We start from the raw sequence: 27,932 nt of genomic DNA on the forward strand, positions 1-27,932 counted from the left end.
AAAGAAGATCTGGTTTTCATTAAAAAGCAGGTATACAATATAGCCGAAAACCATTAAAACAAAAGCAAAAATAAAATTCCAAGTTACAACAGAGGGATAGAGGAAACATGGCTATTTTAGAAATTCTAATTTCAGGAAACTTAATCTATTTGAACAGAATCTAAGCTCATCAAAGCCTCTTGTTGTCTAATAAAAAGGAATTAAGTCAGTTAATCATAAGAAACAATGTTTGCATACTGAAGTACTGTAAGATGAAATGATTGTATGTCTGACATTTGCTTTAAAATAGTCCAGCAAAAAATAAATAAAGACGAAATGAAGTGGGAGGAATAGTTGAACTAACCTTAGCAAAAATATTGATAGCTGTTGAAGTTGTGTGTTGGTTACATGGGACTTATTATTCTGTCAATTTTGTGTATGCTTGAAAGTTTCCATGAGAAAAAATCAACAAAATATCACCGGTTTATATAGTTTTAAAACTATATTTCTCACCCTTGGCTGCACATTAAAATCGCTTAGGAACTTTAAAAAGTACTGATGCTTGAATATCACCACCTCCAATTCTGATTTAATTGGTCTTAGGTGTGACTTAGGCATCAGGATTTTTAAAATCTCTGAGGTGATTCTAATGTGTAGCTTATGTTAAAAATCATACTTCTAAGTGGACTGCATTGGGTAGATCTTTATTTTAAGGAGCATTGACTATAATAATAGATATTTTTTGCTGCAATTCCCCAAAAAAATGTGGCTATATTTTCTGTTACGTTAATTCACAGAACATCTCTCAGTAAAAGGCAAGAATAAGCTGATAATTTTTCTTATGCAGATAGTTCTACTGTGTACCAGAATAAAAGAGTATAGGGACATAGCTTAATGGTTCTTTCACTTGATAAGATGATAAAGTTTCAGTGATTCTAAAGAATGAATAACTAACACATCCTTTTCAAATATTAGTTGAACAAGAAGAATGTTAACTGATGCAGAGAGGATAGTTTAAAACATTAGATTTTATAATTTTCTTAAAGTTAATTGTTACTCATTTTAGAAAACTGAGAAGAATATTTAGATAGGTAGAAGAAACTGATCAGCTATGGCCCCATTATCCATGGTAAATACTGATAATGTTTTATAGCATTTGATTGCAAATTTATTTTAACATCCTATGGAAAGATTTTAAACATAAATGTAGGGATAATAATATCATGAAGCTCTGGTTTCCCATCACTCAGCTTCAATAATTATCAACTCATGATCGATCTTATCTGTGGTTCTCTTCCATTTTATCCTCCCCTCCCCCGCACTGGATTATTTTGAAGCAAATCTCGTGTATCATTATTTCATCTATAAATATTTTAGTCTGTATTAGGGCAAATAATCTTCAGGTCATTAACACGTATCTGAGGTATTGGTATTCTGTGTTGACTGAAAGAAGATCCATATGCTACAGTTCCTAATTCTGTAGTTGCCAAAGATGGTGTTGTGTTATAAAAGTAAAAATCTGGCTTATATCCTTGAGCTGCAGAAGGATCTGCTGGCAGGACCGAGACTTTTCTCAGAAAGTAACTCCCTCAGTTTAAATGATGAAATAAGTAGTAGATGGAAATGCAAGAAACCCAGAGTTCTACCCATTAACCGGGCTTTAATTTGGAGGATTTTGAGGATTAGAGTTACTGGATGTTTTGCTTTTTAATAACCTAAATTGCTCCTTGTTCTCATTTTCTTTAGAGCCAGAGGGTGTGGCAGGTTAATTAATCAAAGTATATTTTGCTAAGATTAACATGGAGGCAATATCTCAGAAAGGAGTTGAAGACAGGAAAAATCATCTAAGAAGGTACTCAATTTTTGTGGTCTGAGCTGGTGAAAATTCAGTGTTGGAGGGTGGGGAGAAGAGGCAAAACTTAGCATATTATTTGTGGTAGAAATTAGCAAACCTTGGTGATACTTTGTTACAGGAGTTAAGAGGAAGGGCATAATCAAATATGCCTTCAACCCTACCCTAGGGATCTAGCATAATACTATGCTCTTGACAGAAAGAGTGAAGTGAAATGGGCAAGGAATGAAGGGGGAAGAAAGGGATGGATTAGTCAATATTAGTGTACCGAGTTGTAAAGTAATAGCATGGTCTCCGGGTAGGTATATTTGGGCTGCCGGAAGTGGAGGACTAGAGTTCAGGTGGTATATAAAAGCTGGAGATCTGTCTCTGAAGATTATTCTTGAAGCTGTAAGGATGACTGAATTTTCATAGAGAATATTTGTTTAAGGGGGAGAGCATGTGGCTAAAGTCAGTAGTCCTAATGGAGAGGAATAGGAGGAGAAACAAATTTGTTTAGACTATATTAAATGAATCCTTATGGAACATCTCTGTCACAGGCATTTTGCATGTACCAAGGAAGGGGTGCTTACTGTGCAATCTGGGAGGTACACAGAATGAAAAGGGAATGCTATGCCAGAGTGATGCCCAGAGATTTATGAAAATAAAAACTAGACAGAACGACTTCAAGTGCCCAGGGCACACATGGAGTTTATGGAACTATGTGTTTCCCGGGAGAACAGGAGAGGGAATGGTTCTTCATGCAGAGTTAGAGGCACAGATGTGTGCTTGGGGCAGTGGTGAGGAGTCTGGCATGACTGTAGCACAGGTAGAGGATGAAGAGGCACTTGGTTGTGATAAGCAAGATCTAGAAACCACTGTGGGGTCTGAAGAATGTTAGAATCACTATTAAAATAGAAGACAAAGGGAACCTGGGAGGCTCATTAGGTTAGTCTCAGAGTCAGGAGGTCCAGCTCTGTGTCTAGTTCCATGCTGGGTAAGGAGTCTGCTTGAGATTCTCCTGCTCCCTCACCTGTGTGCATGTGTTCTCTCACTCTCTCTCTCTCTAATAAATACATAAATAAATAAATAAATAAATAAATAAATAAAATCTTCAAATAGAAGATAAAATCAATTTCACATAACTAGAGAGGAAGTAATGAAAAATTTGTAGGTTTTTCTCTGCTGTTTATCAAGCAAATGCTGTCACAAAAATTTCTGTATGTCCACTTCTGTTAATTTGTATTCATTTTGTGAATATATAATATATGTTAATGCAGCCAAAGTTAAGGAGTCGAAGATCACACATGTGCATGCACATATACACATACACATATTCATTGCTTAATATATTAGTTATGAACAGGCAGGAGTTGAGGACAGGAAGGTCAGCAAATAAGAAAAAAAAATTTCACCTCCATGATTTTTATTGATTAGCTGAAGACAGATAATTAAAAAATGAGTTATATATTATAGTTGGATAAGTATAAAGATACACGAACACTCAAGAGGAGTACATAATCTAACTTGGGTGTTAGTAGAAGGATCTAGGAAGCCTTCTTGGAGGGGTGATGAAAATTGCTTCGTAGATGATACAAAAGAATTATTAGGTTGCTTTGAGGAAGGGAGCATGAGACAGTGGCATACTATGCCAAATGGATAGCAATAACCAGAGACATAGAGCTAAAAGGAAGTCTGGTTCATGTAAGGAGTCATCATCATTTCATTATACTTGAAGTTCTCATTGTGAAATAGATCAGGGCAGAAAATGAGCTTGTAGATCTGGGTGGAGACCAGATCTGGGTGGACATTTCACATACTAATTGAAAGGACTTGTGATTTATACAGCGGAGTGGCATGGCTGGATTTGCTTCTCAATATGTGACTCCTGCAACTTGCTGTAGGATGAACTTGCTGGGAAGGCAGGCTTGGGAATGGGAAGGTTAGTTACATGGATTTCGTAGTAGACGAGGCTTCACTAAGTAAAAGGGAATAAGGATGAACTTGAAGGGACAGACTTGAGAAATATTCAGGAAATAAAATTGGCAGGATTCATTAAGTTATTTATGGAAATTTAGAGACAGTGCGTCAAAGGGAGCTTCTGGTTTGGTGGATGGTTCTGCCTTTAGCTGCAATAATTAATCCAGCAAAAGAACATGTATATTAAATTAGATGATGAATTCTGCTTTGGACCTTTTGAATTTGAGGTGCTGATGGGCTATCCACATGAAGATTTCCCACAGACAGTTGTATATCTGAAGGTTGAGTGAGAAGTCTAGGTTTGAAACCTAAATCTGGGAGCCATGAGCATAATAGATAGCCTGAAATTCTGAGAGTACGTATTCTCTTTAGTATCAGCATCATGTTCATGATCGATACGAATGTGCTAAGTGTATACTGAGCAAACTACCACAGACCAAAATGTGAAATGAGCTCTACTTAACCTTGTTTAATTTGGTTAACTCTGATCTGACCTGGACCATACTTTAAAGAACTGAAGTATGAACCTAATCAGAATCTTTTAAAAATGTTATCTGTGCCCCCCAACAAATTAATCTTAGCACCAAAGTAGCATATAAAATATCATTTGAACTGAATTGATAGACCACTAACTTGGAGTTCTGAGAATTGGGTGGCTGGTATACACGGGACACTGTATTCGTTGCAAAAGACTTCAAAGGCAGTCCATATAACGATTTTGACAATAAAAAGAATTTAATTTTTCCTCTCCCAGCTCAAGTTCAAGTCATCCAGGGAGAAAAATTACTCCCAGATGAGCTTACAATTGCCAGCAATCCAAAATTTAACCAAATTGGATTCTCATACACTGTGTTTGGAAGGAAGAATGACAAAATGTTCTTTCACTAGATTCTAGGAAGCCTAGGGCTTACTTAACTGCAGTGGCCCCGGAAAATGATTTTTGCCTAAAGATCAAGAGTTATTAAGTCTAATGCTGTTCATTTGTGAGAGTTTTCCAATGATAATTTTGGTAAGTGACATCTTGTATGATGAAAACAAAAATATGCGAGTATAAACTATAGAGTGGTGAATAAGGAAACTTCCAAGATGCAGTATTTTGAACTTTGATTCATCATTTAGTTGGAATTTCATTCCAAAAGCAGAATTGATCAATAATCATGGCAAATAGTCTCCATTGCTTTCGTAGTGCTTACAGTATGTGAAGCGTTATTCTAAATACTTCACATATCCTCGCACCGCCACATTAGAAGAGTAGTTATAACCGCATTCATCACATATGGAAACTGAGGCAAACAGAGTAAGTAACCTTGCCCAAGATCACATAGCTAATAGTTGGTGGAGCAGGTAGTGTGCTCTCCGCTTCTGTGGCAGGTGCTGGTGTTGTGCCCTCAGATCCCATGGTAGCCCTTGGGTAGTCTGCTTTACGAGTCAGGGGCACGCTCAGGTGGTCTGCCTTCAGAATCCACATTCTCAATCACAGTCCTAGTTTAAGTGTTAGTGAAAACAGCTGGTAAACGGGCTATCTATATATTGTGGAATTTTGTAAAATATGGAGATGACATGATTCTTGCCCCTTAAAACACACATTCTTTAGCACTATTTCCTAAATAATTTGCATTGCAGGGGTGCCTGGGTGGCTCAGTCGGTTAAGCATCTGTCTTTTGTTCAGGTCATGATCCCAGAGTCCCTGGATTGAGCCCTGCATAGGGCTTCCCACTCAGGGGAGAGCCTGCTTCTCCCTGTCCTTCTGCTGCTCCTCCTGCTTTTGCTCACTCACTCACTCTCTCTCTTAAATGAAAAAAATCTTAAAAAAAAAATAATTTGCATTGCAACACACTACAAAGATTCTTTTGGTTTAATTTTCCCTACTACTGTATAAAGGTGATATTAGCACAGTGTCTTATATCTAAAAATGAAAAACATTTTTTAAAATGAAAATTTTAAATTGTTTCTTTAGGTTAACTCTACCTTATAATGTTATACAAATTATGTGTATGAATTACTAATTTTTGGAGATTTTATAAGGATGTCAGTGTGCAACAGCATAGTGAGTACTTTGCTCTTTACCCAAGAAATATACTGTAAACAGAAATTAACTATAATCAGATAACTCAAAAGGTACTAGACATGCCTGCTATTAAAAGTTATTTTATCAAATACTTTCACTTTTTTATTATAAAGATAACATATAATCACACGATTATATGGTTTGGAGATCAAATATGAAAATCCATAAACCCAGCAGCTGTTATACCTTAGAGTCCTACTTCCTTATATTCTTCTCCTATGTGCTTAGGAGAGTATAAGGAATATACTTGCAATTTTGTACTTCAAGAAGTTTTAGTTTTATTCTTATTATTGAAGATCCTTATTTTTATAAAAATAAAGTACTTGTAATTACAAATACTTGTACTTTTGTACATTAAGAAGTTTTAATTTTATTCTTATTATTAAAGATCCTTGTTTTTGTAAAAATAGAGTATTCAGTTGTTTTTCAGATAAATCCCTATTTTCATATTCTGGGTTTGCTGTGTAGTTTTTATCAAGTTCCTATATTATAATTTAGAAACATTGTTCTGTTCTCTTTTCTGTGGTTCTCTTCACCCTTCGGTCCGGTCAAGCCTGGGCTTTCCTTAGCTAGGCACAGTCAGGTCTACCCCCTGCCTGCAGGCTCCTTCTTGCGCCGTACCTGAGCCATTCTCACCTGGGCGGCCCACACATCCTTCGCCTCAGAGCCGCTAATTAAATGGGACTTGGAAAGGGCGTCTTCCATCCCACACACTGGATTCCTGTGCATGGCTGTTTAGACGACTCCTCCCCCAGGTCCCTCCACTGCCAGTTGCCATAGGATCAGCCCCAGACCCTCACTTTCCTGCTTTCCCATCCTCTCTCCTCTTTTTTTAATTGCCAGTTTTAGCGGACATGGCCAGGTTTCCTGTTCTTAGTCTCCCTCTTTCCCTGGATGACTCCCCTTCATCTTGTAGGCCCCTTCTGGACCTTTGTTACCCCTTTCTTAGGTCCTGCCAATTTTATGCCTCGCATGTTCCTAGTCGGACTTGGCATCTGACCTCTGAAGATTTTGCAGGGTCACCTCCTGAGTTCTGAGTGGGACTTCTTAGACTCCTTCCTCCTCTTCTTTATTCATTGCATTCAACCTGTGTCTTGCCCAAGTTATGCCCTTTGCACTTAGTTCCTTTGACCGGCTCACTGTCTTTGGTGGCAGGTGCTAGAGGTGGCCCTGCTCCTGTTGTGGACACTCTGGGACCAGGCCTCTACCCGTCTGATTCTCTTTCATTGTGGCTTTTTTTTTGCAGAGACCTGAGACTACCCAGGACAATGTCAGCATGGTTTCTCCAAAAGACAAATTACAAATTACAAGCGAGTAAAAGGAAAATTGTAATGCATGTGGTTACTTTTTAAAAAATTTATTCACTGATTTTTGTTAAATTTTTAAAATCCTTTTTACAACTGAACTATTTATCACTTGAAGCAAAAGGAACGCCTATCTATGTCACGTCCAGACGTCTCTGTACTGTGTAGGCTGTAGAAGCAGTGCATGTTGTGTCTAGTTGAACATGACTGTAACACATGAAATAAAAGAGTCCATCAATACAGACTAAATTAAAATTGGAGTTGCATAAATAGAATCTATGGTGAGCTGTTTTTGAGTTGCCTCATTTATTCTACTTATTGATGAATTTTCATAACTTACTCCTTGAATAAATTATCCAAGAATCAGCCTGTGATTTTCTTTATATATTACTTCATATTTGTATAAAGGTACTGCCATAATAAAATCTTAAAATGATTACTGTTTTTACTACTTGGTTGGGCTGGATGTTTTTTATAATGATTACTGTTTTTACTATCCAATTGGACTGAATTTTTCATTTGCAATTTATATAAAATGGAACAACAGTGTGAGTCTGCTGTTAAGAGGGGCTCAATAATTCCTTCATTTTTTTTCAACTCTGGGATCATTCAGATCCTTTCCTTCTTTGCCATACATGTTATCGGTAATGTGATTAGAATATACATCTACTTTCCTCTCAGATATCAAATTTGGGCATTCAGTTCTTTAATTTCAACCTCCTGACATTTTGCCATTCTTATTCTCACTGAGTTAAATGTGCGATCACGTGGCATGGCCAGTTACAAGACGCAGCAAGTAGAGAGGTTTTGTGCAGCTGCTGGAACAAGAAAACTGCAGGCACTTGACTCAATTAAATGGGCCATTTCCATGGTGTACAGTTGAGAAGTCCAAGTGATCTGATGATGTGAGTCATAATTGAGGAAAGCTGTTGGCCATGGAGAAATCCATGAAGGAATTAATGAAAGATCTCAGCTGCTGGAAGAACATGGCAAGGGGAAGTCTGGTTAAAAATCAAGTCTAGGGGGCATCTGGGTGGCTCAGTGGGTTAAGCCTCTGCCTTCGGCTCAGGTCATGATCCCAGGGTCCTGGGATCGAGCCCCACGTCGGGCTCTCTGCTCAGCAGAGAGCCTGCTTCCTCCTCTCTCTCTCTCTGTCTGCTTCTCTGCCTACTTGTGATTTCTGTCAAATAAATAAAAAAAAAATCTTTAAAAAAAATCATCGAACATTGTATATTAAAAAAAAAAATCAAGTCTAGGCAGGCTAGTAGTTGGATTTTAGTTTGATTTATTCAGACCACCTGTTACCTATCACTTCTTCCCCGCCAACCTCAGAGGTCCCAAATTCTATCACCCTTACGACCAAGTTAAAGGATTTCCAGCATTTTCTCTGAGCATCACACCGGTTTGTTTCAGAGGCAGCTGTATAATATATTTGCAGAGGAAGAGTTGTGAAGAGAAGGAAGAGAGTTCAAGTTAGGTGATGTTCTAGATCCCCTATTCCTGGTTTACTCAATAGTGTTTTTATGCATTTTACATATTGGAATTTTGTGTAAGAATTTTTTTGAGGAAAGTGATTGCTTTCAGAAAGTTTGCGAATGAATCTGTTCATCTTCTGCAGATACAGAGAGCCTGTTTAGTGCTGTCTCCTCTTTAGCTGTTGTGGGACAGGTGCATTGAGTACCTGTTGAGTGCCAGGCCCTGTCGCACTGTCCTAGGCATTCCACTCTTCTGTTGGGCTAGTGAGCAATCTCTGCTCTGCCATCTTGATATTTTCCTGTGGCTCTGCACACAACTCACTTATTTTTTATCTTCGCATTTTTGGATGACCTTATTTACAATTTCTTTTAAAGATTTTATTTATTTATTTGACAGAGAGAATGCGCACAAGCAGGGGGGGCAGCAGGCAGAGAGAGAAACAGGGGTCCCACTGAGCAAGGAGCCCGATGCAGGACTTGATCCTGGGACCCTGGGACCATGACCTGAGCTGAAGGCAAACACTTAATTGACTGAGCCACCCAGGTGTCCCCTATAATTTCAGACGAGATCGGGCGCGTTCAGGGTGGTATGGCCGTAGACTCCCCTATAATTTCAAAAGAACTTCTATACCAGACTTCCAAACCCGTGTCACCAGCCATGTGTCATACCTGTATGAGGTTTGGGGAATCATCTTGGCTGAGCCTCAGTTTTCTTAATTCTACAACTGATACCATTACCTTCCCAACCCTAGTAGGGTAAAAAGAGAGAGGGCGAGAGAAAGTGTGAGTTTGTCAACTGCACAGGTATAAAGAATAGAATTATTATTGCTGTAATTGGCATCTTCAAGACTGTTTTATAACTTTTTGCTGAAGGGCTTGCTTGTTTTCTGTGGAACCTGATACCCAACACCAAAGATTTACTGATCAGTTAACTCAGTCATTCCTTGTCCTCACAGCAGACACCACCCTTGATTTTATGATTTTATCAATGGCACAATCATTCCAGCAGTCCCTGTATCTCAAAATCTCACAAGCACCTTCTAATCCTTTCTCCTCCTTTTAAGTTTTACTGTTATCCCATTTTTTCAGGCCTTTGCTGCAACATGTCTGAATTATTACAATAATCTTCTAACTAATCCCCGTCTTCAGTCTTTACTACTTCTGCTGTGTCTTCTGCTGGGGAGGGTGGGGGGTTTGTGGAATCATTTTTGCTTTCTGTTTCTCTTCTCCCAGCAAAACATAGCCTCCTTGCCTGTGAACCCTGAGTGTCCTCCTCCTATCTGTCCATTGCAGTTAAGTCTTCCTCCTTGTCTTCTTTATATATATATATATATATAAATATATATATATACATATTTTTATATATATATGTGTGTATGTATATATATGTATATGTATATATAAATAAAATTGTATTTTATTGTGTGTGTGTATATATACATATGTGTATATATATAATCTGCATTTGCAGCTCTTCCTTTTAAAATTCCTTCTTTATGAACCACCTTTTCAGCTAAACTTTGTTCTCCAAAAGGATATCGACCGCTTTTACTTCTGGATTTTTTTCTACAGGTTCTTCTGTCTATCCAGAATGTCTTTGTTGAAAAACCACTGATCAGTTCTGTGAAGCCGTTTGAAAATGGTACCACAATGGAAGTATTTGTAGTTTTTCCCTAAGCAAATGTGCTTATGACTCTTCTCTCCTGAACTCATTATGCCCCTGCTCTTTACTTCATCTCCCAACTACTCCATGGCTGTATAGTACTAAGTAATTGTGTAAAACAGTTACCTCATTCTTAAGCTTAACTTGATTAGTGTGTATCTATTTCTTTGTGAACTCTATTTTGAAAGAGCCTCAGCCCGTGATCAAAAAGTCCCTAGTGGCAGTAATACAGGTTATAGGTTATGTCTTGCCATGAGAAGGAAAACTGGCTTTCAGCCGGCTTCACTCTTGAAAATGCAGGGCACCATTGTAATACTCCCTCTTTTCTTGATAAGACACAGGAATGTGCACTAAGAGAATTATTTCAGCTGTTTGTATTTATATTCGTGTTGAAATATAGTTGAATGAAAGTACCTTTTAATAAGAAAGTAACATTTTGTAGAAAAAGGAAACTTACTCACTCCTGGAAAAATGTCTTGCCTGTTCTTGCCTTCGATTAATCTTCAGAGGGACGTTTCTTTTTGTCTGTAGTTTGTGTATCCCTATTTTAAGGAATTAGGCTCTGTATCAAGTTTTTTGATATTACTACAAGTCAGCCAGTCCTTTACTACTTTAATAGTGTCAGCCATTCATTCTTAATTACTTTTATAAATGCCAGAAAATAAAAAGCAAAACCCCACCCTATATACTTTTCACAAAAGTCCAGAAATTCAAAGTTTTATAGTTCCCCAAAGAATCCTAATTCAGTCACGTTGCATAAACTGATATTAAGGCTGAAATGTATCATCATTGCAGTAATGCAAAATACTCATATATGCATGAGGACACAGTTATGGTTGCTGAGGGAACCATAATTTTGGATTTTCTGAGTTTTTTTGCACATACAATTTCAACCATAATGTTAAGTTAATGCAGTTTTTTTCATTGACTCTGAAGTAATATATCTGTTGCTATGTTTATCTTAAAAATAAATTTTCATTGGCTCTATTTTTATCTTCTGTATATCTATAAACCTGTACTTACAGAGATCCGATGTCCCTACAAAGAGAACTACCTAAGGAATATTTCTATATAAAAATAGTTTTCGCCTCATGTATACTCATATTCTTTCTGCCTTTCTCTCACGCACACATACACACACAGCCTCACACACTTATGTTACATTCTGGCACATTATAGAAGCAGGTAGCATATCCACTACCTGCTGTTGAAAGTGTTGACGATACTGAATTATTTATTCTATCTTCTACACTCTCCAAAATCGTTTTGGGTACTTTGACACATTTTGGTCTCTTCCATATGGATACTTCATGGTGGCAGAGTTGCCAGATGCTCAGGTTTTATGACAGTCTTAGTTTTTCAAGGACTGTTGGAATATTCTTGGGAGAATCTCGCCTTGTTGCTGAATCCTATGGAGTGGCGAAATACTAACATTTCTTTGAAAGTGTTTTTTAAGACAAGGAGTTATTACAAAAAAGTTATTAGAATGTCCCATCTGAACGTATTTAGCTTTGGGCACTTAGCAAGGGAGCAGTTTGTCATGCAGTTCATGTGTAATGAGCTCGCATCTCTAATAATAAGTAATAACAGCAGCGTATATGAATTCGGGGATTAAAACAAAATTATTTAAAATATCAAATGTTAACTGTCCTATAACTTCAGCCCTTTGTTTATATCTCAGTTGCCAAAGTACAAAGATGAAGAACGGGGTGTCCAGTCTATCTTATCTTAATATCCCTTATCTATCTACCTATCTATGAAATACATAGGTATTTCAAATATATAGTCACATATATAAATATGCTGAATATTTGCTTAATTGAATAGAATGCAGATATTTATAGTCCCAGATATTTGCTTTTTCTCTGCAATATTAAGAGAAACTCATCATCTTCCCCCTTTCCAATCCCTGCCCTTCACACATATGAAATTAGAAGTTTTCTTCATTTTTAAGGTCCATCTCCAGCATTTTCTCCTTTAAAGCCTTTCTGGCTCTCCTGGGCCAGTCTGAGGTTACTTTCTTGCTTCTCTTGTGGCATTCTGTGTATTTTCTGACACTCCCACACCATGACGATATACAAGTACAAAAGGGAAGAAAGGAAAGGACCAACTTAGAAGGGATGCATCCATGCTCTGCCAAGTGAAAATGTCTGATGTGGTGGGAGGAGGCTTTGGATGGCTTTTAGGTGACCTGTGGTGTGTGACCCTTGGACATAGGCAATGAAAAATTCAAATAACATGGAGCCTCAGATAGCTGTAAAGAGGCTGTAGTGCGTATTTACACGCATGTTCAAGTACTTCTGTCAGTGTTTCTACTTTTTTTCCCCTCAGTGAGTGGGCCACCCCCACCCATTAAATGGTGAATATTTTAATCCCCACATCAAACATGAAGATGTTCCCATCATTGGAATTAGGAGGCAGGTTTATAAGCCGTGGTTGGCTTTCTTTCTGTCACTGACTCCACACGGGTCCCGGCTTTGCCTCTGACTGGCTAACCCGGAGCAGGTAACCCCATGTTATGCTCCTTAGTCACCTAGTAAGCAAGTGTGACCTGAGGCATTTTATGAGCTGTCATAATTTGGTGAGTCCCGCATATTGTGTAGTTATCAAGGGTGAGAACAAGAAAAAGGAGCCTTAGAAAGTTACCATGCCATGTAGGTTGTTTTGAATGATATAAAGACTTCATTTTTAGATCTTCTTAACAATATTGTTTATATATGGTATTTTGTACTTTTCACCTGTTTTCCCTCTTGTTCCTATGTATATGTTAGTTACTTCAAAATTAAAAAAGAAGGCAATCATTTAAGTTGTGATCAAGGGAAGCATGTGAAGGAAATGTTTTCACTTGTGAAACTTAGCCATGTAGATTTTTAAATTTTCATTTTACTCTATTAAAATAGGAAGTTTTAGTTTTTAGCAAGCTAGCTTTCAAATGGTTTCCCCTTGGTGATATGGACTGGGAAGCACATTTGTAGAATTTTTACATTGTTGGCTTGATGAGAAAGAGACACAGTGTTAATAAATCAATGTTTATAAAAAATCTTATCATTAAAAAATGGTATGAAAGAGTGGGACACAGTCTTGGGACTCACACCTTTGGATTCTTTTTCTACTGCAGATGTACGATATTATTTAATATTTGACTGTCCCAGATACTTTTTGAGTACCTACTGTGTACAGTATATTTTACTGGCTTTGACTTTTGTAATTAGTTATCTAGTGATACCCTTATAATTAAAGTGATGTGTAAAATAGCAAAACATTGGGGATACTAACTAAATTATTTGTGGGGAGGTATTTCTTCAGACGGCATATTAAGCACCAAATTCAAGGAAGATTTCAAAGAACTGTCTTGGACTTGCCAAAACAAACATAGGAGAAATAATCAAAACACAGGGATAATCTCTATGAGCAGCCTAACAACAAAATGTCACAAATCAAATGATAGAACAGCTCAATAGACTACAGGATTCTGGGAAGCAAATTTAAAACAAATACTCAAAAGCACCAAAAAATTTAGGTCTTATGACCGATTATAGAAAGACTGAATATTTAGGAGACACTTTATTTTATGCTTGTTAATTTTAGTAGTAGATGTGACTCAGTAAAAATAGCAAGTTACCATATTTTTCCTTGTTAGCTTATTCGTTATTTGGGCACAAAATACCTTACTTTCCATGGTTGTCAGGGGTAGTTTACTTGATATACCAGGAGGCAGTTACTCTTATTGTTGTTGTTGTGATGATTGCTTTAACTATTCCTGTGTCATAATATTCAAGCCTAAAGGATGTTGATATCTAAAAGCTATTCTGTGTTTATCTATGGTTTGTTCCTCAGGCTTGTGCCTTAACTGAGCTTATGTATCTATTTGAATCTATTTGAGCAGTAGTCTTTCTGGCTTGATTGGTCACCATGTCCTTAAATGTGTGTAATCTTAGACAACATAGGTCGTGTTGGGTTAGGGTGATGACAGGACCTATATCCATTACCTTGAGTCTCTGGTCTTCCAACTTCATAATATTCAGAAATGAACTCCCGGGACTTGTGAGTGGCATGAACTAAAGGGCAAAGAACATTCCAATATAAAATGATATGCTGCTGTTAAGGAATAGTCTATGATAGATTAATCATGAGGTGAATTATAAATATTTCACATACTAATTATATTAGTTTATGGAGATAAAACACCATATGAAGTGTTCCCAGCACACTCAGCAAGTTAGATGTGCTTTGCATGTTAATTGACTTGGTTCTTCAAGGCTGATGATCATGAATCCCTGAAGATGACAGAAATTATTATGATGATATCATGTATTCCTGACCTTTATACCAGGTTGACATCTCCCTTCGAGTTCCTTTTCTTTGGATCGTATCATGAGTCCTTGATATATTAGGATGGTGAAGCAGAGATCAGTGCCTGAGATGTTATTAGGGACCCTAAAAAAAGTAATGGGTTCAGCCAAATATGACATCAAATAATGCAAGGTAGAAGGTAAGTTCTTTCTTTTGGGGATATGAGATACTTCCCAACTTGTTTTTAATGGTAGGAGTATATATCATTTTGAACACTTGACTGTATGTAGAGAATCAACCAGTTTGATTTCCTCAGTGTCACTGAGGTTATGAATGACTGATTCATTCATTCATTCACTTACTTGAAAACATTTATTGAGCATCTGAGATAGGTTAGTGGAGGAAAATACAGGGCATGTCTGAAGAGAACTTAAAATCCAGAGTGGTACCTGTCATGATAGGGAGCTAGGATACTAAAAAAAAGAACAGTAGATCTAATTTTTCTTGTCAAGGAATTTATACTTTAATGGGAAAAAAAAACTAGATAACATATGAAATATTGGAGAAACATGTAAAACAGATATGTAAAATTATGTAAGAAACCAGAACCCACATTTTTAATAGACAGTGTTGGTGACCAGGGCCTTTAGTTCAATCAAATTTCCAATGCAATTTCTTTCATTAGTCTATTATCTGTTATCTTTAGTTACCTACTAGGCACTCTACTTATACCCACATTTGTAGAACCTGTCCCTTTATTTCTTCTCTATTCCAACCATTGATTTATTTCTCCTTTTGTATTAACGAATGTTGCCGCTGCCCATCTGATTGCACAAGCTAGGTACTTGGCATTAGTTACCCTTACTTAGCCTGTCCCTCCAGTAACCAAGTCAATATTGCTATTATCTTCGTTGCTTTTAATATAAGCTGTTGCTTTCTAGCCCAGTGCCTGATCCTGTCCTTGTTATTTCAGTAGGCTGACTCCTTCATGTGACTTGGGGTGGCCACCTTGATTGTATGTCTCCAGGAGATACTTCACTGATTGTTACTAGCTTTCCACTAGGTTGTCTAACAGTGTAATCACTCACTAAATATATGACGAATGAAGGGATGAAATAAAACTATTCAGGTTAGTACGGTTCTTCTGTATACCATTTATATTTTTACTTCTCAAACATAGATGATGATGAGAAGTACCATTACCGAGAACCATTGAGTCACATTCTAATCTTAGATGACTCAAAACCAGTGTGGAATAATTGCAAAAAAAAAAAGGGGGGGGGTTTGGGTCCAGAACAACATGGATTTGGAACTCTTCTCTGCCTCTTAGTAACTGCTATTGCCTTAGCACATAACCAAACCTATCATGCTTTAATTTCTTAATCAGTAAACTGGAAATAATAAGACACATCTCTTAGGATGATTAAATTAGACAATATAAGTAAAAAAAAAAATCCTTGCATTATTTATGGTTTCTTGTCTTCCTTTAGATTACAATCACATGGCTGTTGGACAGCCCTGGCTTTAAACAAATTGGTTTTATCTTTGGATATATAGAGAACAACCTCCCTTCTTTTGAGAGTGGTAGTGATGGTGATACTTTGTTTCCTTATCCTCTCGTTTTACTACCATTTTTTTCTCAGCCAACGAGCATTCACCACTCAGTCAAGGATAATAAGAAGAAATAAAGCATTGTTAGTATAATTATAAATGTACAGTGGATCCCCATATTGCTAACAGATAAAGTGTGAACTTAGAAAACTTCTTATGCTATAATTGGGTGCTTCTAGGTCTGATGGAAAACTACCCTTCCAGTTTTATTTGGTTACTTACCTTTTTTTAAACCCAAAACTTTAAGCAACCATCCCTCCTCTCTGAATGAATTCAAATAGCACTGATCATTCCAGACCCAAGAACTCAGGACCCAGGATTCTTTTGATACCCTCAATAAACTTGACCTTTCCTGGTCTTCCAATGCTCTTCATTTTCTCTTTCTCCTCTAAACCAATAGTTTTTAGTATCTCTTCCTTCATTTATAATCAGTCTTGCCCTGCTTTGCGACATTTCTTGTGCAGGACAGAACTTTTCTTTCTTGTTATTTAATGTTTCCTGTATTTATGGCTTACTTCACTAGTTATATTGTCAGCTTCTCTTGAACAGGGGTGTTATCTTGCTCTTCTTAGTTTGTTAAGACTTAACAATATTTTGATTTGTAGACTAATTGATAGATTGACTAAAACAGATATATCCATAAATGTTCTTAGTGGTTCATATTCCCTTAGGTCTTATGAGAATACCCTTTTTTTTAATATATATATATATATATATATTTATAAACATATAGTGTATTATTAGCACCAGGGGTACAGGTCTGTGAATTGCCAGGTTTACGCACTTCACAGCACTCACCATAGCACATTTATGAGAATGCTCTTAATAGATTCTCGTCCCAGAATACATCAAAAAAGTTTAAGTATACACAGTAAACATTTCAGTTTATTTCTAAATTTTTTTCATTACTAGACACATACTCCATTCCTGTTTCTTCTTTTCTTGTTACCAGCATAATTACTGGGTGTCTTTTATGGATTAGACAAAATACCAAGAATTAAAAGATTTGAGAGTAAGCTTGAGTAACTTGAGACACCTAAACTTAAGTGGCTCCTTTAGCTAAAAAAGCTCACGTGTGTGTGCGTGTGTGTGTGTGTCTATCTCTCTCTCTCTCTCTCTCTCTCTCTATATATATATATATATATATATAAAATTTGTCTCCTTAAGCAGCTGTGAGGCAGCTCAGAGTGCTGATGACTGTGGAGTGGATATGTGTTAAAAAACCACTTGGTCATACTGTTCAGTGGCATGTCCTACCTACAGACTGATTCCCTGCCTTCTGGACATGTGTTCTTTACACAGTATTCTCCTGGCCATAATGATAAGCACAGGAAAGGAACATTACATGGTGGAGTAAAAAAGCAAAACTGATTACTTGATGCTATCCTATGGGACAGCTTTTGGGAAGCTGGATACTCTGTTTAACAGCCTGTAAATGACCCATCACAGGGACCTGGAAATTAAATGACTACATTTCCTTTTCCTTTAGATAAGACTTCCATCTTGTATTTTTAATTGTTTTAGCAAATGGAAACATTTTGTTATGCATGTTCTTGAAGGATTTTGAAAATCCATAGCATTTAAACATGTAGTAGAAATGGTCTAATTAAGATGAAGTAGTTGACAACTAAAGCATAGTGTGTTAAAATGAATTTTGCATATCAGTGATTAATGAATATTAGAACTCTGTTATCATTCTACATGGGGTTTACAAATGAAAGAAATATATATTTAAGCCAAAGACTTTTGAAGGGCTTGGAAATAATTTTCATTTATGCATGTATAAATGAGCTCCTATTATATTAAAACATTATCACGACACTTTGGAAGTGACAAAGTGAAGGGAATCGTAGTCCTCCTCTGTTTCATGTCTTATATCCCGTTCATCAGCAAACCTGGATGTCGGCCCCTTCTCGTCGCCTCCAGCACTGCCATTTTGACCCAAGCCACCGTCACTTCTTTTCTCTTCCCCTTCCTGTTCTCCCGTCTTCTGAGGAGATTCCTTACAGTCTCTTTTCCGTATAGTAGTCAGTGTAAAGTTTTCTGCTACTAAAGATTAATAAAACATGTCATGAAACACAGAAACAGATGTAATAGAAATACAGGAGGTTATACAAGAAAATTTTTAAACTTTGTAGATATGTGAATATAAGAGTCATGCCCTGGTTGAAGATGCTATGACACATCACATCATGAAATCTGTTAAAAACCAGGTTTCAGAAATAATTTTTAACATAGTGAAGCAGCATATTAAGTATTAGAAATGAAAAAAACAAACTATGTGGTAATGGCAATAATGTACATATACTACAAAGGAAGAAGAATAAAAGTGAATATACCCAATATGCATGTATAACTTTGTCATTTCCCTTCTTAAAAATACTCAGTCTCTTTCCCATTACTCTTACCATAATATCCAAAATTATTTTTCTGCTAAGGCCTTTTCTTCCAAAGGCTTCCAAACTTCCTTAGCTTCTTCTCTGCCCACTTTCTCATTGAACAAATTGCTTCAGCCTCCTGGGTCGTTATTCAGTTCCTCCACCTGCCAATTTTCTTTTTGCCGAGCTGCTTTACTTTCCATCTTAAGTCTGTCATTTAACCATGGACGCTCGGCATGCACTGGCTAAACAAGCACCAGAATGAAAATGGTGCCTTTTTCTTTCTGGGGGTGGTTGCAGGTGATATTCACTTAATTTATATTTTTTGTACTTAAAACATTTTCTGTTGTGAACCTGTGCTTTCTAATTATCAGGGGGAAAAGAAGTAATGTGATTCCAGAATCAAAGAACCTGGTAGGTGAAATCGGCCAGTCGGGAGGAATTATCGCAAGCAGGTCAACTCTGTAAGATCAGTTCAGTGAGGAATCACATTCAGGTATCGTGGATGAAGTGTTGGATTGAGGAAATCGGGTCCAGCCAGAGCGGTGCTTTCCCATACAGTACCCATTAATGGCTATTTCATTTAAGCTTGAATGAATCAAGTTCAAGTCAGTTTAAAACTTAGTTCCTCCATTGCTCTAACCACGTTTCAAGTGCTCCATGGCCATATGTAGCTGGTTGCTAGTGTATTGACTATTACAGATATAAAACATTGCCGTCATCACAGAAAACACTGTTTCACAGAAAGTAAAGGATCTAGAATCCTAGGGCGTCTATATCAAGGAACAAGAATCAAGATAAGCAGTAATGGAACAACAAAGACTGTTAAGGAGGCTGAGCAGCATGAATCTAGACAAGGAGTTTAGGTATTGAGCAAGGAGACTCAACTGGAAGAATGGAATTTACTCTTTTGTCAAAATGCTTACTGAAGCCCTGCAAAGAATTATTTAAGAATTCAACCCAAACTAGTATCCGTGTTAAATTGTGTACTTTATCTCATTATGTGATAAAATTGTTAAATGCTTTTGTGGGGTAGAAGGGGCCATTGGAAATGTGGAGTGAGACTGAGATAACTTAGTTCATGAAGTATTATTACTAGATTGCATGGTGGTAGTTGGAATATGGAATGCCTGTTTTCTGTTTCTCATTTCACTGCCCTTCCATGACCCTTTAAGATAATAAAAGTATGCATTGTGATAATAGTGGTCACATTCCTACAGTGCTTAGGTGTATTTCAGCATCTCTTTTTTTATGTATTAAGAGAATAGAGTAAAAGGCAAATGACTAGTTTATTCAAACTGAGCCAACAAATCTGAGATCTCTAATCTTGAATCTCATTAGAACAGTTTTGGATTCCTTAAGCAAATGTGACTCGGATTGTAGATCCTAATGTGCATTGGAAACAATTGAAACATGTATGGATACAATCCCAGATACATAGAACAGTGTTAATGTGGTTGCAGCACAGAGCATTTTGGTTAGACGATGATAATAGCAGCTTACTTATACTTTTGGTGAGATGGTGTAAGCTAATGATGTAGCCGTTAATTTGAATTTAGCAGACATTTTAAATATAGGTTTCTCTTACAGAGACAAAAGTTGCAATTTAAAGCTCTTTGGTGGTCTAAAAACAGCTTAATTCTGTAGTAGCATGGGAATAAGTACTAATCCAGCTTATACAGTGATTGTACTATGTCATGTTTGTGAAAGATTGCACAACCGCTTTCTCTGGTTTTTATGTTAATTTAAAAATATTAAACATAAAACCTTATAACATCTTCATGCTGAGATAAACTGTTCAATTTAACTTGTGCTCAAGCAGCAACTGTCAGGAATTATCTTGTTCCTAGTGGTTTTTGCTATCACCTTGTGCCCTTTCCTGTCAGAGACACAGTGTGGGATGATAAAGCTCAACTTGTTAGGATTTATTGCTTAAATAATACCTGAAGCAAGAAGAACAGTGGAAGCCTAGGGGTTAGCTCGCTGCTGATTGAGTGATGTCATTTATTGTATTAACTTTTTTTTTTTTTTAATTACTGGAAGTAGGCAAAGTAAAAATTGCCTATCAGTCTTACCTGCGTTCCTTTTGTGAGCATATTCATTGCTTTTTGGGGGTGTCCTTGACTTACACATTTATGGAACTGCTTGCTGTCCAATTTAACTACTATTTTACAAGTGAAAAAATAAAGAAGAGATGTTTTCCTAATGATGGAGATAATTTCCACAATTTAGAAGTAGTGAGGGCTATTTTAGGATCAGTTATAAAAATAAAATGGTTTTCCTATTAATGATTTAACAAACTGAAGGAAGTTTTGGTATGGACAGTTTCAAATGGGTAGTATTATGAAAATTATGAAAAATTATTATGAAAATCATTGCCATTTCACTTCTGAATGTATTACATTCTTTTATATAAGAGGTTTTATGTGGAAGGCTCAACTTTAGATCTGGATTCCTTAATTATGGATCAGCTAGCAGGTAGGGAAGGAGAGGAGGTGTATGGTAGGAGTAGAGTGAAGGACTCTCCTTGGTTAAACATTTGCTAGAGATGGTCCATCCTGAGGATAATTCTCATATAGGAAATTAATAATTGGGTTATGACTAGAAATACATCTATAATGGGTTATTTATATAATGGGTTTTATATAATTTTATCTTATATTATTTATATATATTATATGTTTTATTTTTATTTTAATTTTATATAATTTTATATTATTTATATATGTATATATATATTTATATATATGATTTTATATAATTTTATATAATTTATATAATATGCATTTATTTATATAATGGGTATTTTCCCTTCTACTTACTGCCATTTAATGCATAGTCCCTCAAGTTTGTAGTTTTATAAATGTATAACTGAACAAAAATATACCATTAATTTAGATTAATCAATTGTTAACATTTTGTTCATTGTTTATCTCTATGCAAATATATACACATAAATATTTATTGTTATTAGTAGCCTTTTAAGTGAACCATGGAAGAATTAGTTGTAGACATGGTGACACTTCACATGTAAATAATTCAAAGTGTCTCCTAAGAAAAGTATATTCTTGTACAAGATCATAATACAGTTATTACACTTGAGAAATTTAAGATTGATAAAAATTTACAGTCTTATATTGAGTCCATATTCAGAGTTTTTGTCCTTATAATATCATTTATAATTGTCTTTTCCCCATCTAGTATCCAGTCAGGAATCACACATTAAATTTTGTTCTGGTATCTCTTTATTTTCCTTTAATCTAGATTTTTTTTTTTTCTTTATGACTTTGACAGTTTTGGAAATCAAACCCTGTTATTTTGCAGAATGTTTATTTGATTGTCTCCTCATGACCAAATTCAGATCAGGCCTTTTTGGCAGGAATACTACCATTGGTGATTTGTATCTTTGTCAGTATATCACATTGGGAAATACATATCACTTGTCCTATTATTGTTCATATTAAGTTTGATGACTTGGGTAAATTGATGTCTACCAAATTTGTCCACTAAGGTACCATTTTTTTCTTTATAGTTAATAAGTAATATGGGGACTGCATTTAATGACTTTTTCAGCCTCATGTGTGAAAACCATTGAGCTTGCTCAGGTCTCATGATTAAGAATGAGTCATTGCTTGTAGTAATATTGTTTGGAGGGAGAGGAGGGGATATTACTCAATAATGAGACCCAAAAGTCTCATCCATTTTCTCTCAAGGAAAATATTGATTGATTGAGATAAATATTTTATTGTTCCGTTTACTAAGGATCAGATTTTTAGATAAGCAAATATCTTCATATTTCAGAATTTTCAATCCAAGCTTTAGAAAGGCTTATAGTTGATGGCGGTGGTAGGCATATTTTTGGACAAAATGGGGCATTTTTTCATCATAATTTTTCTGCTTCCTTTAGTTGAGTACAGACAATCAAGAGAAACAAATACATCTCCTTTGTAAGATGTTTTACTTCAAAGCATTAAACCATGACATTAATACAGCAATGTGGGTTTAAAGAGAGATCACTGCCTTTTGGTCTTCGGTGCCTTTTTTAGTCCATGAAGAAGACACTTGAATTCCTGTTTATGATATATGCACTTATCATGTAATCATTCTTCTTATGGGAAAGGCTAGTGCCGCAGATCATATAAACACCTGAAGTTAGCCATTTGGCTTGTCAGCAAGGGAGAATTTATAGTAGTTGTAATCATGGTAATAACAAGTACAATATTTTGTATTAAGTACAGAAAAAAAACATTTGTAATGTAAGTGGTCCACAGCCAATTCATATCCATGGTGTAATGAGAAGTACTTCAGGCTTAGAAGACCAGGAGTCTCTGCTTTGGCACTTTACACCAGTGTGATTCTGGAAAAAAAAGGGAAAAAAAAAAAAAAACTCTTAACCTTCTTGAACCTCATTTTTTAGAATGGGAATTAAAGCTGTAAGGGTCAAATGATGCTACATTATGTTATAAAGGTGGCATTCCATCAAAATTGTGCCATCTAAGTGTCCTCAGCTGTTCAGGGACTGTAATTTGTTCCTCTTTTGTATCCATATGTGGTATACCTCATTAGGGCAACATTTCCAGGTTGTCCTAGATAGTTATTCTTCTTTCTTGTTTGTTTCTTTTAGTTGTTCATATCACTGTTGCAGGCAGCATTATCCCGTGGGCTCTCTTGTTTCATTGTTTCTGTTCTTTGTTAGACTATGGCACACAGTAGGCATTTAGTAAATATTTGTGGAGTGAATGAATGAATAGACACTTTCATTTATAACCATGGTAGGTAAGATTTCATTTCCTTATTTCCATGAAGATAAGGAATCAGCTTTCTTCTTTTTTTTTAATATTTATGTTTTATATAAGGGGTTTTACAGATTATACATCTGGTGCCATTAGCAGTCCAGTAATGGAGAATAAAATATTTGAAAAAACACAAAGATTGAAGAACAGTTTAAAAAAGGGAGGGGGAAGAGGGACAGTGAGAAAACATGCCAATAGAAAAAGACCACACTCGATAAGTCTATTGCATAAATCAAAAGGGTTTATGTCATAACATGAACATGTGCCATTTCTGCTTGTATATTGAATTTCAGTAGTTGGTTACATAAAGAAGTAAAGTGTAATGAAACTGGCAAGCAAAGTATTCCCCAGTCAGCCTTATCTTTGTTCCATTTGTCCTTCAGATAGCGCATTTCTTGCCTTTTTCAATAAAATCCGTCTGGCTTTTTTCTTTTTCTTTTTTTCTTTTTCTTTCCTTCTTTTTTCCTTCCTTCCTTCCTTCCTTCCTTCCTTCCTTCCTTCCTTCCTTCCTTCCTTTCATTTTCTCTCTTTCTTTCTTTCTTTCTTTCTTTCTTTCTTTCTTTCTTTGCATCTCTCAGTAACTGAGCAGAGAAGACCAATGAGATTCAGGGCTTTTATAGTTCTTAGCAGCTGCTTTTTAAGAGATGAAAACTTAGAATGCTGCTACATGGTATTAAGGCTTAACTATTGATGTGTCCTTGTAGGGGATATGTTTTTCTTGGGTTAGGAAGAGGGGAAAGGGGAGAAAGGTGAAGGATGACTGCTTCAAGCATGCTTGGGACAGTAAACTTTAATTTCCTTGTTTCCTAGGATCCTCTTTGCAAGCTCAGTGCTGAACCTGACTGAATTGGCTGCCCTTCGGCCTGACCTTGGGAAATTAAAAAAGATTCTGTACTTCCATGAGAACCAGTTGGTATATCCTGTCAAGAAATGTCAGGAGAGGGATTTCCAGTATGGATACAACCAAATTCTCTCATGGTAGGTATAGATTGTAGTCATTATATTTAGTCCTTTGCCCCTGTTTTCTTTATAGTTAGCTTTTAAATTTTGAGACCTACTGTACACTTATTTTAAAAACTCATTAAAGTAGGTGTGTATATTTAAATGTATCTTCTGTGGTAGTAATTGCTTGTGCCTTTGATATACTTTTATATATATATATATATATATGTATATATGAGAACAACTAATCCTTTTATAAAATATACAAATGTAATAATCTAATTATATGTTGAATTAGTTATCTATTTTCTACAACATTCAAAATAGAATCAAAATGTTGACAAGACACCTTCTTTTCACCCCTTGATTCCATCATGTATTGTTTAGGTGATACTTTTAGAAAAGAGCCAGTTAGGGTATTGTCATTTACCAACCACTTTCAATATACCCAGCTGAAATCAAGATAGAAATTTACACAGGAAGAAATTAAAAATTAAAGCATAATAGAGCAAGGAGTTTTAATCCTTTTTTCTTATTATTTTTATAAGAGAAAACTATGGAAAATGAATCTTTAGGTGGTGGGGTTTTTTTTCCCCTCATTGAGTCTTCTGAAACTGCACAGCCTTAAAATACCATGACATTTCAAAGGTGATGGTCCTTCTCTGTTGTTACTTCAACAAAGTGTATCTCTTGAAGCTTAGTTAATGAAAGAAGTTAATAACAACTCTGAAACGGCTTTGCAATTGGATCCTACTCACAGAACTACAACAGTCAAATAGAATCAGGTTGGCCATGATTGGGTACATCTTACTCACCTTTTTTAAATAGTTATTAGCAATTGGGATTGATGATGTGCTCCCAACTCTTACAAGCATATTCCATAGTTTAGTTGACATAGAAAAACAGCTCTATGGTGATATTTCTGTGTTTTGAGCATTTCGTAAATGTTTTCCTGCCATCATTTTTACAAGCTGCTTCAGTCGTGAAGTAGCAGCGCTATCAAAATAGAGTGGAACTGCTTCACGTCAAATGTCTCATAAAAACACAACCATTTTAAAATTTCATAATAAAATTAAAATACTTTATTTTATATTGAAACAGAGAAGGCAAATATGTTTTAAAAACAAAACTAAAATCATTTTGTGCTTTTATCAATATGGAAAACATTTGTAATATTCTTTTGATTTCTTAAATTAGCATCATTCTTTTCCTCTGATAGTGTGTGTTTATTACCCCTGAGAAATAACTGGAGAAAAAAATTCAGTCTATTTTTCCCTTTATGGGTGGCTTTAAAGTTAATGGAAGTTATACCCACTCATATCAGAGAGGAAATGCATGAAAAGAATATTTCTGTAGACTGTCTTGGATCTTTAATTTAGCATAGAATGGGTTTTTAAGAGTGTAAGTAGTTGGGTTTCATGCCCTATGAGGGCAGATATCTAAAAAAATTTTAGCTCATTGCCCCTCATCTCTCTATTTTATAAAAGATTGTTTTTTCTCAAAAGGAATGAGACTACAAAAGCCTGTACATGATTTTCCATCATTGCTCTTCTCAAGAGGGTAAACTGATCGACAAGCTCAGAGAGGAAGAAGTAGACTCGATCATTGTTTGGACTCTTTACAAGAAAAAAATAGTTTGCCGTTGTCCAGAGGAAAAATAAGAGTGTCAGAAAGCAGTCCCGTTTCACGTTCTCTTTGAAAAGTATGAGTCTTGCTTCCTCAAATGTTTCTTTAGGTTTCTTGCTGACTTCTGCTTTTGTTGGCACTGTCGGATTTCTTTCTTGACCGAGTGACAGTTAAGGACCTCAGAGATGACTGACATAAGCACTCACCTTAAATAGAGGTTTCGCTAACCCTCTGACTTATGAACACATGTTGTAACTGTATATTATGACCTGTGGGTCGCTATTACAATATGTGACATATGGTGAAAACAGACTAGCTGTAAAACATCCTTCAACTTTTGGTCTATTATTATATTGGCTTCCTTATTGCTTGCTGATGTGTCAGCACTTCTGTGACATTCTTTTGTATTATCAGTGCTGTTATCACCCCTACCCCCAAATTTCCACTAGGTTGCAACAACAACAACAAAAAAAAAAACAAAAAAAAAAAACCAAAAACTTATATAGAGAAAAGCAGTTTTGCAGGGGAGGCATAAAGGTGGCAGTTCAACATTCCTTTTGTAGGCTTTTCCTTCTGCTGTGTATTAATAACAGGAACTTTGGCTGTCCTCAGTAAACGGAGCATTTGCTAGGTATTCCTGTTCTATAAGCTCTACCTTTTCATTTGTGTTTTGCCATCTTACAGACTTATATGTCTTTTCCATTTCCTTGATTTATCAATTTTAAGGTGAAATAAAACTAGCTGTTATTTGAGCTTCTATACCTTCTCACTAAAACATCTGTGTGTGTTTTAGTGAGATCCAGTGACACTGAGGCATTGAATCATTGCTTAAACAAAGAGGGCCATTTTTAAAAACCAAACCAATTATTTATTAAATCAGTTTTTTGACCCATGAAGGGAACATACTATATATTCAGTTTTGTCCAGGTTGCCCTTAGTTATCACTTGTGTTCATTGGTCTTCAAGAAAATGTTAGAGGCAGTTCTGAACACTGTGGATATATGTATGACACCTAGAATTTGTTAATCACATTTCCTTATAACAATGTGTTTTAGATTACTTGTATTTTAAAAATATTAAAGGGAGGAATACAGTCTTTCCATTAAAAGTAATAGATAGTATTCTATTTATTTCATTTAATTCTGAAGGTCCATGGTATTGTGGTCCTTCTTCTCCTTTGATGACCCCACATATAACATACTAGTAAAATAAGTTATTTATAGAGATCCCATGTAATCCTTCCTGTAGAATTCCAGAACTTTAAAAAATCTAGTGGTTTCTTGAAGCAAAGGTTAAACAACAAATCAACTTTTACAACATGTTTAAAGGTATGGTTTTGTGTGAAATAGCTTTATCTGAACTAGTCTCCTTGAAGGTACTGAAAAGTACGGTAGATGTCCTCTTGTCAGCAGTATGATATAAAATGGTGTATGTCACTGACATAAAAATCCAGCATGGGTATGTGGGCCACAGAGAAGAAGGTCCTGCTGTACTTAGTATTGCTGATAATGCAGAAAGTCCTGACACTGCAGAAAAATAAACATTGTTTGATGCCTCATAAGATCCTAGTACATCATTTAATTCCTCTCTTGCCTTTCCTCCCTGATGCCAGCACTCTAACTTATCATGATACAATGGGAATGAAACGAACTTATCTATTAGAGGCCATTTAGTAAATACTGATGGGAAATGCAGAGTTCTTTGCAAACCCAAGTACAGTATAAACTCTGATTAACACAGAGGTCTTGAGCTTATAAAAACTAACTGCGAATGAGTGTGGGTTCATCATTTGCATTTATGCCTTTCCTTTCCAGCCTGGTGGCTGATGTGGTGGTGTTCAACTCAGTTTTTAATATGGAGTCATTTCTCACCTCTATCGGAAAATTTATGAAACTGATTCCTGATCACAGACCCAAGGATCTGGAAAGCATCATCAGGCCCAAATGCCAAGTTATTTACTTTCCCATCAGGTTTCCTGATGTGAGCAGG

The 27,932-nt window shown here is 36.0% G+C and overlaps 1 protein-coding gene across 2 annotated transcripts in view; it reads left to right on the forward strand.

Moving 5' to 3' along the window:
- LOC111141606 (glycosyltransferase like domain containing 1) overlaps positions 1-27,932 on the forward strand; it is a 262,948-nt gene that overhangs the window by 40,181 nt on the left and 194,835 nt on the right. For both annotated transcript variants that reach the window (XM_022494289.1, XM_022494298.1), the window contains exons 3-4: positions 24,186-24,353; positions 27,758-27,931. In XM_022494289.1, the coding sequence (XP_022349997.1) occupies positions 24,186-24,353; positions 27,758-27,931 (342 nt within the window). The remainder of the gene's footprint in view (positions 1-24,185; positions 24,354-27,757; position 27,932) is intronic.

This window comes from Enhydra lutris, unplaced genomic scaffold (genome assembly GCF_002288905.1).
Source record: "Enhydra lutris kenyoni isolate GAN:26980312 unplaced genomic scaffold, ASM228890v2 scaffoldscaffold1, whole genome shotgun sequence".
Taxonomy (NCBI): domain Eukaryota; kingdom Metazoa; phylum Chordata; class Mammalia; order Carnivora; family Mustelidae; genus Enhydra; species Enhydra lutris.